This window comes from Cervus elaphus, chromosome 11 (genome assembly GCF_910594005.1).
Source record: "Cervus elaphus chromosome 11, mCerEla1.1, whole genome shotgun sequence".
NCBI classification, from domain to species: domain Eukaryota; kingdom Metazoa; phylum Chordata; class Mammalia; order Artiodactyla; family Cervidae; genus Cervus; species Cervus elaphus.
Window position 1 is genome coordinate 8,797,225 of NC_057825.1, and position 15,424 is coordinate 8,812,648.

Here is a 15,424-nt window from a genome sequence, read left to right on the forward strand (position 1 = left end):
ATAAAAACGATACATGCACGCGTGCTAAGTTGCTTCAGTCATGTCCAATTCTTTGTGACTCTATGGACTGTAGCGCTCCAGGCTCCTCTGTCCATAGAATTCTCCAGGCAAGAAGACTGGGGTGGGTTGCCACGCTCTCCTCCAGGGGACCTTCCCGACCCAGGGATCGAACCCACATCTCCAACGGCTCCTGCACTGCATGCAGATTCTTTACTGCTGAGACATGAGGGAAGCCTAAAACTATACATGGTGTAACCCTAATCTTATATAAAATATGGCAAATATAGATCAAAATAGGATACTCTACCAATACCAGTTTTCTCTGTGATTTTAGGTGACATTTTCCTCATATCTTTTGTTCATTTCTGCATTTTTCAAATGTTTACCAGAAATGTGTATGACTTTTATCTTTTGCCTTTTACAATTACACATGGAGTTCATGGATTCTTCAGCAACAAGCATGATATGTACATGTACATGGATAATATGTAGATTACAATGTAGATGTCTCCTTTTGCCCATTCTCTGACACATCCTGCCCGACACTTCCACTAACCTGCCCACGGCAATTCCTGCCAACAATGTGGGGGAAAGCCTCTCAGCCTCCTTCCTCAACTTTACATTGCCATGTTCAGGAATCAGCTGAGATGTTGCTGCCTCAGAGAAACCTTCTCTGTTTGGCCAGTGGGTAAAATCTACTCCTTCTGCTGTGTTATGACCTTGTTTACTTTCCCCAAAGCTCTTGGAATTGTTGGTAGGACTGTGTTTATGTTTGTTTATTTTCTTGCTTAGTTTGTCTCAGCTCAGCAGATTGTAGCTCCATGAAGAAGGGACCTTGCCTTGTTCATCAATGTATCCCCAAGGCCTCAAACAGTAGACAGTACACCCACAGTCAGAGGTCAGTAAACATTTGCTGAATCAAGGAATGAATGAATATACATAGAAATCTTTGCCTATAGAAACAACTAGGCTTATACTGTATTGCCCCACAAATTGTTTTTTCCTCAGTAAGTACTATGTTGTGGAAATCTTCCCATGCCAGTAAAAATCTACCTCATTTCTTTCAATGGCATCATACAATTTCATAATTCACTCAGTCAATAAGTAATTCACATATTTAACCAAATATTTACTATGTGTCCTCTATATGTACTATTCTAGGCTCTGAGGATACATCTGTGAAGAAAAATGGAAGAAGTCCCTGTTCTAGTGGGGGCAACAGATAAAAACTGAATAAATGAAATCCATGTGTTAAGATGATCAACAAAGCAGTGTAGAAGGGCAGTGGGTGAGAGATATTCTAGTTAAGGGGCTGGGAAGTCCTCCCTGAGCAGAGATGCCAATCAAGAGAGGGTGTGACCCAGGAGATATCTGGGACGAGCATCCCTGCAGTGGGAGCAGCAGGCTTCCTGAGGACATGGAAGCAGGAGGTCAGTGGCTAGTGTGGAGCAGAGGATGGCCTTATTACACAGGCCCTAGCAGGCTGCAGTGAAGACCTTGGGCTTCACTCTGAGTGGGATGGGAAGCCATTGAGTTCTGAGCAAAGGGAGGAGATGGCTTGCCATGTTTGGATGCTCTATGAAAACTAGAAGAGAGGGCAAGAGAGGAAGCAGGCAGAAGAGCAGGAGGCTCTGCAGAATCCAGGTGGGCGATGGTAGGGCTGGTGTCTATGGATCAGAGTGGTGGTGGTGGAAGCACTGAGAAGCATGTGAGTCAGGGATATGTTTTGAAAAAGTGTCATCGGAATGTGCCGATGGATTAGATGGGGTGTGAGAGATGGGAGGTATTAAGGATGTTTCCAAGTCTGGCCTTAGCGACTGGACAGGTGATAGAGCCGTTTACCAATAGGAACAGTGTACACACACTCTCATTGAGTAAATAGTTAACTGTTGAGTGACAGTATTTCAGATATTTCTCTATGTTAGTCATGCACTTGTGAAACCTAACATTCTTTTTTAAGTGGGACAACAAGGAATGGAAACATGCACATCATATGGCATTGTGAATGTGCTAACAAAGTACCTTAGCTTTAATTAAACGAAAATGAAAACCTCATTCCTCATCCTGATCATGGGATTAAAATTTGAATGATTCCAAGCAGATTTAAGCAGCTTGACTGTTTCTCTATCTTTATGGCTAGCTGCACAGAAAATTCTGAAATACACCAGACAAAATACGTCAGTCAAGTCTTCCAGCGATAAGAGACTGGCTGTGCAAATCCACGGAGAGGTGTGCCTGGGAGAAAAGGCCGTGTTTCTGGTGAACGGGAAGCTCACTGACAAATAGCAAGGTGGGGTAGCAGGACCCGGCATCTCGCGACACTACTTACCTCTTGTTCTTCAAGGACCAGCAAGTCCTGTCAAATGAAGTTCAAAAAGTTAAGTCCAAAATGAATGGTGATCATTTTATGTTGACTTTCTGTGAAAGCCAAGCTTCATCTACTGTCACTGACACCACTTTTCTCCACTTCAAAATATTCCATTTTTAAGCTAAAGTTTACTTTTACTGTGTACTTTTTGGATGCAGTGATTTGTCAGAACTCTTTTCTCTATGCTGAAAGCTGGTTGCTCAAGCTTCCTAAGGGAAACCTACAGACACCTGATCACAGCAGGGGAACTACTGCTGGTAAGCTTCACACACATGCATGCGCACATACACACACACACACACACACAGACACACACACAGGATGGAAGGGAAGCTCATGAGCAAAAGGGAGAATGTGACAGTGTCTTTGGTGAAAACAGGCATAGAGGGATGACACAAATAGGCAGAAGGTTGCTATATCTTGTTTTCAGATGTTCCTCTGCGGGATGATTCTACTGGCTGCCCGCCACCTCCTGGACAGAACCCAGTCAGGCTGCCTCTCCAACCTCTTCCCATGCCACCCCGCCTGGCATGCCAGCTCCTTGAAGCTCAGCTCTGACACACAACTGTCACACTGTTAGTGTTGGCTGCATTTATAAGTTTCAAGGGGAGAATTTAGAAGTGAAATTGATTGCAACTGCAAGACAAAAATCTAGTTGCCATTTTTCTGATGGACCATTACCTTGATTATGACTCTAAACATTTTTCTCCCAAGACAGACTGATTTCCCTTAACATTAAGTCCTAAGAAAACAGGACAGCTTTCTGGACACCTGCTATCCTCTGAATTACTGAAAATGACAGACTCCCAGCCTCCATCTTAGTCAGTTCCCATCAGACTCTCAGGTGGGAAGTTCTTCATGATGAGAACCACTGGTGATTCTGGTTGGGAATCCTAGGCTAAGAATCACTGATAATTTGTCAGTTTTAACACTGTGACCACATTATACAATTATGAAGCACAAAGTTCTGGGTTACCTTTTGTATCTCAGGGTGAAAAATTTCCCTGGGGCCTTTCTCGAATTTGTCCAGATTCATGGCACTGCAACAGAACAGAAGAGTGAGCCTAGTGTGGTGGTGATTTAAACAACGTGGAGCCCATCTCAGGGCCTCAGAAAAGCTAAGTATTACACCCCAAAAGATCATAGCTGGATTCCTGGAGGGGCCAAAGGAGGTAGGGGATCAATGGAACGATCAGTGAAGGAACATACCTGAGTAACCAACCTTGGAGGCTGCCCCTGAGCACACTCAGCAGGGAGGAGTGGGGAGCACCTGCTGTAGGCAACCTTGGCTAATCTCCATGATTCTTACTTTTATTTACCAAAAGGGAGATTCACTGACATTTACATAGTAATGAATGATAAGATGAAATGTAATTAAGATGACCTGACATGTCATTCTTCCTTTGATAATTCCTCTCTCACTAAGGGCAAAAGGTTGTTCTTAACAAGATTATTCTTTTATGTTTTGCTTTGAATTTCCTTGAGCTAAGTTCCTCTAGGGTAAAACAAGGTAATTGAACAAAATGATCTCTGAGACCTCTTCAGCAAGAATCCTCATATCTGTAAATGAAAAGTAAAGATAATAGCTGTATTTACAGAGTATTTACTAAATGCCAGGCACCCTGCTAAATACTTCACATGAATTATCTCATTCAATCTCTATGAGGCAAGTACTATTTTATCCTCACTTTAAGGATGAGGAAATTGAACCTCGGAAGTTAAAGAACTAGTTAAGGATAACAAAGCTGTTAAGTCATGAAGCCAAGATTTGAACTCAGCTTATCTGACCCAATAGTATGTATATTTTAATTTTTAAGTTTTCAAGTTGATGACTGTAACAGAGAAAATCTTTTCTTCTATTGGCAGCAACTGTAGAAGTCTTAATCTTTGCAACTTTAAAATACTTTCTTGCTGCAGCTTGCTCTGGCTATGAGTGGTGGGCCGAAAAATGAAGATATACTCAGATAACTAAATTAAAATTCATTGAGAACCCCAGTCTTTAAATATATAGAAGAAAGGAGCTGGAAATTTCATCATTTTAGAAGAAGAAAATAAAAGGATTTACAGAAAATTACAGAAAATTAGGCCAATATAATTCAAAGTATAACTCTTAAAGTTCAGATTTAGAAGCAGCAAGATACTTCAGTGCTCAACAAAAAGGTTAACCTCTCCATGGATGCATTCTTAGCTCTGGCTTCAGACTGGCCAGGAGAAAAACCAGGGGGCCTACAGCTGAGGGGAGAAGGTCTGCAATTCAAAGACAAAATCAAGCTTGAAAACAAGATACAAAATGTTTTACTTCTTAATCTCAGGACCCTTTCATCAGCCAATTGCAATCACTAATGGACTGTCAGGTTCATCACTGTAAGAGACATGCTGCCAAGTAACAGTAACAGGTGGGAACATGGAAAACACCATCTCCGACCACCACCTGGTTGCAGATGAATAGACACTAAACCACCAGGCCACCGGGATAAGCTCTCAGAGTCACACAGGACTAGTGTGTGACATTAGTGGTTGACAGCCCAAGCCCTGGAGTCACACGACCTAGGTTTAAATCCCAGCACTGTGGTCTACCAGCTGTGAGATCTCTGTCAAACCCCTTCACCTCTCTGAAGCTCCAGTCCCTCCTACGTAGGGTAGTGGTAATAGGTGGTAATAGATCTACTTTACAGAGCTGGCTTAAAGATTTCCTAAGAGAATGCTTGTAAAACATTCAGCACAGTGCCTGACAAACAGAAGCTACTGTTACTGTGCCATCTCAGCTGCTGACAAAGCACCAGGCTGACCTGAGTGGCCGCACTGCCAAGGGGAGGCTGGCACCTGACGTGGGGGAAAGAGCAGAGGGAGGTGGCAAGGGGCAGGGGGCACGAGAAGCAGCTAAGTGCCGAGCAGTGAGCAGTTCCTTCCCATTCATTTAGCTTTCTGTCTGGTGAAGAAAAAGCACGTTCTTCTCTAAGAAGCATTTGCTGACATCTGAGTTTCTATTTCCAACAAGAAAAATGAAAGGAAAAAATATTTCTTGATTTTCTTTACAAAATCAAAGTATTTGCACACGTGCAGGAAAGAAATGGGCAACACACGCAGGACGGAAATGCTTGACAGCAAATTTCAGAACCAGCCAGACCTGGACTTGAGCCTTACTTCCACTACACACTAGCTGTGGCTTGGCCCTCCTAGGCCTCCATTTCCTCATCTATAAAATGGGATAATAGTACTACCTGCCCTACAGGGTTACTATGACTACTGAATTAGGTACTGTGTGCCAAGTGCTTAGCAAAATGTCTAGTATATAGCCAAGGCCCAGGGAAATAGCAAGCTGACATCAGAATGCTCACAGGATAAAACCCATTTATGGGTGCCTGCTGTTGGGTTTCTGCTCACACGTACTCACCTTAAGATGGACTTCACAGAAAGTGTTTTCGTGGGGCTGTAGGGAAGGCATATTTTCTGAGTACCCTAGAAAGTCAAAACAGCAAACCAGTGAGAAGCTTGGCAATTTCCATCCCTGGAAGAGTCTTACCTCATCACATAAAAGAAACCCATGTCTAGTCTCGTTCATGTTTCTTCAAGCAGCACGTATAAGAATAAATGTATCCTACGTTGGAAAAATTCTTAATCAGGCTCAACAACAATCCCCACCCTTCCAACCCCTAGGCATTTATGCTTTAAGGATCTGGACTGCTGGTCTTAGATGTCTCTGGCATTGTGATAAGCAGATGAGCTGCCTAAATCAAAGAAGGGGTTTGGTCTCTGAACCAAGAACTGGATCAGCCTCAAAGATCAGAATAAGAAAATAGTCTCTATGTGTTCAATAAGACCCAAATAATATTCCTCCAGGTCAAAAACTTTTCAAACTAGAAATCACCTGGCTCTTTCCGAGTTTTCATAATGTGTACTTTGATATTTTTCTGTGTTTACTTATTTAAAGTCTGTTTCTTCCTCTCTGAATGAGTACCCACTGTGACTATCTCATAGAAAGTGCTCAGTCAATACTGGCTGAAGGAAAGGGACTGAAGGAAGGCTTGCCTGAATGGCTCAGTCCCACGTCTAAGCACCCAGGACAGACAAGGCTAGCCTCTTTATAATCTCCCAAAAATGGTGGCTGCGTGGCGCTGGAGCAGCCGAGAGGAGATACTCCACGTCCAAGGTCAGGAGCAAAGGCCGTGAGGAGACACCCCACATCCAAGGTAAAAGAAACCCCAATAAGACAGTAGGTGCTGAGAGAGGGCATCAGAGGGCAGACAGACTGAAACCACAATCACAGAAAACTAATCAACCTGATCACATGGACCACAGCCTTGTCTAACTCAGTGAAACTAAGTCATGCAGTGTAGGGCCACCCAAGACGGATGGGTCATGGTGGAGCACTCTGACAAAATGTGGTCCATTGGAGAAGGGAATGGCAAACCACTTCAGTATTCTTGCCTTGAGAACAGTATGAAGAGGCAAAAAGATAGGACACTGAAAGATGAACTCCCCAGGTTGGTAGGTTCCCAATACGCTACTGGAGATCAGTCAAGAAATAGAAATAACTCCAGAAGGAATGAACGGACGGAGCCAAAGCAAAAACAACACCTAGTGGTGGATGTGACTGGTGATAGAAGCAAGGTACGATGCTGTAAACAGCAATATTGCATAGGAACCTGGAATGTTAGGTCCATTAATCAAGGCAAATTGGAAGTGGTCAAACAGGAGTTGGCAAGAGTGAACATCGACACTCTAAGAATCAACAAACTAAAATGGACTGGAATGGGTGAATTTAATGCAGATGACCATTATATTTACTACTGTGGGCAGGAATCCCTTAGAAGAAATGGAGTAGCCATCATAGTCAACAAAAGAGTTCAAAATGCAGTACTTGGATGCAGTCTCAAAAACGACAGAATGATCTCTGTTCGTTTCCAAGGCAAATCATTCAATACCACGGTAATCCAAGTCTATGCCCTGACCAGTAACGCTGAAGAAGCTGAAGTTGAACAAATTCTATGAAGACCTACAAGACCTTTTAGAACTAACACCCAAAAATGATGTCCTTTTCATTATAGGGGACTGGAATGCAAAAGTAGAAAGTCAAGAAACACCTGGAGTACCAGGAAAATTTGACCTTGGAGTACAAAATGAAGCAGGTCAAAGGCTAACAGAGTTTTGCCAAGAGAACACACTGGTCATAGCAAACACCCTCTTCCAACAACACAAAAGAAGACTCTACACATGGACATCACCAGATGGCCAACACCAAAATCAGATTGATTATATTCTTTGCAGCTGAAGATGGAAAAGCTCTATACTGTCAGCAAAAACAAGACTGGGAGCTGATTGTGGCTCAGATCATGAACTCCTTACTGCCAAATTCAGACTTAAATTGAAGAAAGCAAGGAAAACCACTATACCATTCAGGCATGACCTAAATCAGATCCCTTATGATTATACAGTGGAAGTGAGAAAAAGATTTAAGGGACTAGATCTGATACACAGAGTGCCTGATGAACTATGGATGGAGGTTAGTGACATTATACAGGAGACAGAAATCAAGACCATCACCAAGAAAAAGAAATGCAAAAAGGCAAAATGGCTGTCTGAGGAGGCCTTACAAAATAGCTGTGAAAAGAAGGGAAGCGAAAGGCAAAGGAGAAAAGGAAAGATATTCCCATTTGAATGCAGAGTTCCAAAGAATAGCAAGGAGAGATAAGAAAGCCTTCCTTGGTGATCATTGCAAAGAAATAGAGGAAAATAATAGAATGGGAAAGACTAGAGATCGCTTCAAGAAAATTAGAGATATCAAGGGAACATTTCATGCAAAGATGGGCTCAATCAAGGACAGAAATGGTATGGACCTAACAGAAGCAGAAGATATTAAGAAGAGGTGGCAAGAATACACAGGAGAACTGTACAAAAAAGATCTTCACAACCCAGATAATCACGATGGTGTGATCACTCACCTAGAATCAGACATCCTGGAATGTGAAGTCAAGTGGGCATTAGGAGGCATCACTACGAACAAAGCTAGTGGAGGTGATGGCATTCCAGTTGAGTTATTTCAAATCCTAAAAGATGACGCTGTGAAAGTGCTGCATTCAATATGCCAGAAAATTTGGAAAACTCAGCAGTGGCCACAGGACTGGAAAAGGTCAGTTTTCATCCCAATCCCAAAGAAAGGCAATGCCAAAGAATGCTCAAACTACCGCACAACTGCATTCCTGTCACACGCCAGTAAATTAATGCTCAAAATTCTCCAAGCCAGGCTTCAGCAATATGTGAACCATATTGAACCAATACGTGAACTTCCAGATGTTCAAGCTGGATTTAAAAAAGGCAGAGGAACCAGAGATCAAATTGCCAACATTCGCTGGATCATCGAAAAAGCAAAAGAGTTCCAGAAAAACATCTATTTCTGCTTTATTCACTATGCCAAAGCCTTTGACTGTGTGGATCACAACAAACTATAGAAAATTTTTCAAGAGATGGGAATACCAGACCACCTGACCAGCCTCTTGAGAAATCTGTATGCAGGTCAGGAAGCAACAGTTAGAACTGGACATGGAACAACAGACTGGTTCCAAATAGGAAAACGAGTATGTCGAGGTTGTATATTTTCATCATGCTTATTTAACTTTTATGCAGAGTATATCATGAGAAACACTGGGCTGGATGAAGCACAAGCTGGAATCAAGCCTGCCGGGAGAAATATCAATAACCTCAGATATGCAGATGACACCACCCTTATGGCAGAAAGTGAAGAAGAACTAAAGAGCCTCTTGATGAAAGTGAAAGAGGAAAGTGAAGAAGTTGGCTTAAAGTCAACATTCAGAAAACTAAGATCATGGCATCTGGTCCTATCACTTCATGGCAAATAGACGGGGAATCAGTGGAAACAGTGGCTGACTTTATTTTTGGGGGTTCCAAAATCACTGCAGATGTTGACTGCAGCCATGAAATTAAAAGACGCTTACTCCTTGGAAGGAAAGTTATGACCAACCTAGACAGCATATTAAAAAGCAGAGACATTACTTTGCCAACAAAGGTCTGTCTAGTCAAGGCTATGGTTTTTCTAGTAGTCATGTATGGATGTGAGAATTGGACTGTAAAGAAAGCTGAGCGCCAAAGAATTGATGCTTCTGAACTGTGGTGTTGGAGAAGACTCTTGAGAGTCCTTTGGACTGCAAGGAGATCTAACCAGTCCATCCTAAAGGAGATCAGTCCTGGGTGTTCACTGGAAGGACTGATATTGAAGCTGAAACTCCAATCCTTTGGCCACCTGATGCAAAGAGCTGACTCATTTGAAAAGACCCTGATACTGGGGAAGATTGAGGGCAGGAGGAGAAGGGGACTACAGAGGATGAGATGGTTGGATGGCATGACTGACTCAATGGACATGAGTTTGGGTAAACTCTGGGAGTTGGAGATGGTCAGGGAGGCCTGGTGCGCTGCAGATCATGGGTTCACAAAGATTCAGACAGGACTGAGTGACTGAACTGAACTGAACAGATTTATAGTCTGCAAAGGATTTATACTACACGTTTATTTAGCAAAAGAGATTATGATGTGGTCCACATATAAAATTCCCTTTTCAGCTCTAAAAGTGCAGGAGATGCAGGAGACATGGCTTCCATCCCTGGGTCAAGAAGATCTCCTGGGGGAGGAAATGGCAACCCACTCCAATATTCTTGCCTGGAGAATCCCATGGACAGAGGAGCCTGGTGGGCTACAGTCCACAGGGTCACAGAATCGGACACGATTGAAGTGACCAAGTGTGCAGCATGTGTGGAATAGGGAGGGAGGATTCAGCCCAGCCTGGATTCTGGTAACAACGCCATGAGCTGCCAACACATGTGAAGCCCAGGGCTTGTGGGATTGTGCCTCTGTGTTTTTCTTCACTACAAAGAGGTAAAGCTCTTCTTCCCCATCACCTTTGTTTTGTGGTTTTCCAGGGTCACTCTCCAAGAAAAAACACCTTCCAGTTCTAGGTTTTCAGTGGAATTAACAAATGCACAGGGAGAGTCAAGTACAAGTGCATATCCGGCTATACTAAGTGAACACAGGAAGACACATGCGTGCGTGTCAACATCAACCCATTTACCTAAGGGGTGTGTATGTGTGTGTGTGTGTGTGTGTGTGATGTCAAGAAGGACACTGCAATGATTATCTCTGAGTACTTGAATTTTGATCCTCTCCTTTTTTTACTTGCTGTATTGTCTGGATGGAAATTTTACAAGGGTGAATCATTTTTTTCCTTTGGGTTTAGAAGGAACACATCCAGAGATGCGTGAGACAGTTATGAGCAGAGTTTATACATTTAGCTGTGTTTCTGTTTAACTGGAGAATGTGAGCTCAGGGGAAGAGGGAGGGAGCACTGAGTCACCTGCATCTTTGGATTCCCCACAGCCTCCAGCACTGGCCCTGGGCCAGCAGGGTCTCAGTAACTCACCCCCATGCTGACGTCCTGCTTTGAAATGTTCAGCTCCTCACTGCTCTGCAGTAGGCAGCAAATACCCACCCAGCCCTGCAAGACTCAGGGCTGAGAGAAGAGTTCTGGATTTGGGCACTGGCACTACTCAGAAGGGGTCCAATGCTCCTTCTGCCCATCCTATCTAACTCCATGGTGGTCCCAGGTCTCAATCCCACCTCCCTTCTCCTCTCACCACTCAAGAGTCATCCCAGAAGGCTCCTGTTCCTCTTGTATTTCCTGCTCCTTCTGACTGTCCCCGCTTCCCTCCCCCTACTCTCTACGTGGCCAGTTCCCTTTCATCCTCTGGGTCTCTTTAACATCAGCTCCTCAGGAGACCTCCCTGGACTAGCTCGCTTTGGCAGCCTCCAGCATCATTCTGTCTTCATTTCCTTCAAGCGCTTATCTCAACTTATAAGGTAATCTAGACACTATCTTTGAAAATTAAAATAAGCAAAACTTTCCCTGGCATGTGCCCTACTCTTCCTCCCCAGACTGGCAACCGTTGCAGTGAGGAGGTGAAGGGACAGTTAGCTCCTGAGGAAGAAGACAGGATTGAGAAAGTCTTATTCCAGACGGAGGCAGCAGCAGTGTGGCATGACCCCTGGGCTCCTGAAAGCGAGGTGGAAGGAAGGAAGAAGGAAGACAGGCAAGCCGAGGGGTTAGGCCCTGGGGCCCTGGGTGCCTGCCTTCTGAGGACAGACTGTGGGAGGCCGCAAGGACATCAAGGTAAGGCCTAGAGGCACCTGGACTAGTGCTTACTTCCCAGACATGGCCTTCCAGAGGACTTTCAGGCAGAACCTGTTTGAACACCCTGAGCGGCAGTAACTCAGGGGTAGCTTTAGGCACGGCTGGTCAACAAGATTAGAGACTGGAGATGAAGGCACCAGCCTCTCCCCTTCTGACCAGGGCAGAGAGGCTGTAGCACTTCCAGGAGGCGCAGCAACCACCAGAGACCTGGGATCAGGTCAGAGGGTTCATGCATTTGGTGACTTCACTACAAGGAGCAAGTGGCCGGGACAAGGATTTCACGGACAGGCGCTCTCCAATGACCCCCTAAAAGCCAGAGGAGATTAGTTACATCTCAGAGATTGCTCCGCTACAACAGAAACCACAAAGAAACCAGAGGGTCCTGGGTGGACCTCTGGCCACCGTGAGGTCTCAGAAACCCTCTCTTCTTGCACCCAAATATCACCTTCATGAGGAACAGGGTTAGTGGACAGAAATCCGAAAGGCTGATTATTTGTCCAGAAGAGACAGTCATCCAAGGAAAACGTTTAAGCCAGAAGAGACTGGAATACTGTGGTAGGCAACGTAAAATAAGTAAGTGGAGGGGGTAGAAAACAGCCTTTTTCTGCAGAAGATAAGAGGCTTTGGACGAAGGCATCCTCACTGCTCAGTAGGGAGCTAAGGGGAAGAGATGATCACGCTCGCTCTTGGGGAAAACTGGTACACATCGCCCAGCATTATCTTCTAAAACTGTCATTCAAACTTGGTTCAAGAGCAGCCATGCTGTCAGCAAAACTGACCCCAATTGCACTGGCATGGGGGGAGCGGTAAGGCCAAAACTCTGCAGGAAATAATTCATGAGTAAGATCTAACTTTATTTTATATCAGATTTTTACCTTAAACCTGCTTAAAATTTTATGAAACATAGATGTTTATATAAATAGCAGCAACAGAGTACACTGGTTAAGCTGGGCTTCGTTAGTCATTAATCATCTCATTAATGTATTTAACAGATATTTTTTGAGCTCCTCCTATATACCAGGCACTGGGCTTGCTGGTAGGGATACTGAAGAGAAAGCATTAAGTCCCTTCCTTTCATGGAGCTCACAGTCTAGGGAGAGTGACAGCACGAGTCAGAGAATGAATGACATCTAGGGTTAGTCGGGTACAGTGAGGACAGCTCAGCAGGAGCCCTGGGTTCCGCCTGCTCTGCCACCTACTGGCCTGGAGCCTTGGCCATGTTGGTTAAGCTCCCTAAACTGTAATAACACCTATGTATTCGGAGGACTTAGCTAGCATATAGTAAGTGTTCAGTAAGTATTAGATTTCATTGTTATTACTATTGCTATTTTTAATCATCATAAGAAGTTCCTAGCCACAGTTTACTCTGTAATGGTTACTGGAAATTCTTTCTGGGCTTTTTGAAGTTGCTACTTTATTGCTCTATATGTATGTATGCGTGCAAAAGCGTGTGTATGTGTATAAAAATTGCTGTTAAGTCTCTGTTATGTCTTTTCCAAAAATATCTACATAGCAATTTTGATATCCTATGTAGCTGAGACAAAAATCAGCATGTGATTATTTAAATACTGGATTTCAACAAAGGTACCCATCAAGTGGGAATACCAAATAAAAGAACTAACATTTTCTAAGTGTGGTTTGTTTTATTGCTTGTTAAATTATACACTGTACTCACCAATCCAAGAATAAAATGTTTTAACCTTCAGGCATCTAACCAGTTTAAGATTTGATGACTTGGGACACTGGGTAAATTTTCAAGCAAGATCTCACTTAATGTAGTCTTGTTAGTACTCATCATTCTGTCAGCCACAGCCCAGAACTTTCCCCACTTTACAAAAAAGAAAGTGGAGGCTCAGAGGGCATGAGAAATTTTCTCAAATACAACCCAAATGAACTTGTTATTGAGGGTTTTTTTTTAACCCTACTTTGCTTAATGCTTTGCTCTTTCCAGGGTCCATATTACCTCTAAAAATTTCTCTGAGAAGCCAAGAAAAAAAGACCAAGAGAAGCAGAAAAGGTAAAAGATGAAAGACGGGTCAAATATAAGAATTACTAGAAAAAAAAATCAGAACAGGAAAAGAAGCAACACTAATGAACATAAAAAAACTTTCCTGTGCTAAAGAAAGGCCTGTGTCCTCGAGTTGAAAGTGTCTGCTTTCAGTTCAGTGTCCAGAGCCCACGATGGGCAGCAGATATTTGTTAAATCTCAGGTTGCTTTTCTACCTCGTGATAGTGATGAAAGGAGCTAAGCCTCTAAGAAATCCTAGGAACACAGCTGATTCAGCACTTGAGACTGGCTGGTGGAAACAGGAGCCCCCCAGGGACTGGGCCCATGTAACAGTATTATACTCCACTAAACTTTATTTCCTTTAGTTGAAGGTGAGCCAGCTTATCACTTTTAGTAGGGTAACAGCAAAGGTTAACACAGTCCTGTGTTCCCAGAGGGCAGAGACTGAGAGGGAGGTACATGTCTGCTGAGTGGCTAATGTAGGAAAAGCTGATGTTCAGCTCAGAGCATGAAGGTCTCTCCTGTGAACAGAATAGTCCTCAATCAGTTCAGTTCAGTTCAGTCACAATAGCCCCCCTCAAAAATCCTCGTAGAAAGAAAGCCAACAATGACACTGATTCAACTCTGGAGTGGCGCTGAAACTCCAGGTGCAGGTCAGACACTCACTGTTTTCCTCCAAAGGATCGCGCGGTATTGAGGGACACGCTGATTGTTTTGGTCAGAGAGGGTCACGGACAGGAAGAAGGGGCTCTTCTCAGCATCGTTTCCAATGTAGTTCTGATGGACTGGAAAAGAGGCAGATTCAGAATGTGAAAACGCAGCTGGCTCCTCTGGGGGCTGGGAGCAGTGGGCGCTGCAGGTGGACGACAGCCCTTCCCACAGGATCAGAGGATGGTAATCTCCAGCCCAGATTGGGACAGAACCTGGCAACTCTATCCTAATCATGCTTTCCAGGTCCCCCTGCCAGGGATGGGCTCAGGAATGAACATGTGACCAAATACTGGCCAGTGAGATAAGGGAAGAAGTGTGTCAAGGGGTTTCTGAAAAGGCTTTCTCACTGCTGAAGATGGCCTTCCTTTTTCCCTTGGAGATGGTGGTGTCTAGAAGTGACGCCTGGAATTACTGCAACCATCTTGTGACTCTGAGGAGGGCCAGCACGGATGACATCACCGAGTCTCGGACTCCAACAACCCCAGAGCCTGCCCTACCTCTGGTCTCTTGATCTCTCCCTTGAAATTTAAGCCAGTTGAGGCAACTGAAGGCATCCAAACTGATGGCACCACTTTTCTCAGAAATTCTCAGTACTCCAGGCAAAGGCTTTTAAGTAATCGGGAAGATAGCAACTTTCCCTCCATTTCTTTCTTTATAAAGAGATATGTCTTGCCAAATAAATGAACTAAGAATAATATAGTGTCTGATTTTTATAAAGCCATCATTTGGGTCCAATCAAATAGCTCAAGTATCATCTTCTACAAATAAATCAGTAACAATAAATAAATGAGTTAGCCTGATAAGGCTAAGTGATTCTTCAAATCATTTCTAATCCTGCCATAGTGATTACTCTTCCATTCTCACTTCCATCTGTTGCTAACCACACTTCTGTTTTCACCTCTCCATGTATGATTATGTGAGTCCTTCATGTCAAAATGTACACCACTATTCATGACAGAGTTCTTGGTATGTGCCAGGCACTAGGCTTACTGTGCCTCATTGACACTTCTGTTCAAACCTCCTAGGCATATACTAGTAACATCTTTGCTTTAAAGATAAGGAAATTAAGACTCACAGAAGTGGGAGTAACTGGTATAGAGTCCTATGTAGATAACAGCAGACCCAGGATTCAGTCTGTACT

General features: G+C 43.7%; 1 protein-coding gene across 4 annotated transcripts in view; it reads right to left on the bottom strand.

Moving 5' to 3' along the window:
• The window catches only part of GARNL3 (GTPase activating Rap/RanGAP domain like 3), a 161,475-nt gene that overhangs the window by 53,554 nt on the left and 92,497 nt on the right, over positions 1–15,424 (bottom strand). For all 4 annotated transcript variants that reach the window (XM_043917122.1, XM_043917119.1, XM_043917121.1 and 1 more), the window contains 4 exons: positions 14,239–14,357; positions 5,763–5,827; positions 3,345–3,408; positions 2,330–2,356 (listed from right to left, as the gene is read on the bottom strand). In XM_043917122.1, the coding sequence (XP_043773057.1) occupies positions 2,330–2,356; positions 3,345–3,408; positions 5,763–5,827; positions 14,239–14,357 (275 nt within the window). The remainder of the gene's footprint in view (positions 1–2,329; positions 2,357–3,344; positions 3,409–5,762; positions 5,828–14,238; positions 14,358–15,424) is intronic.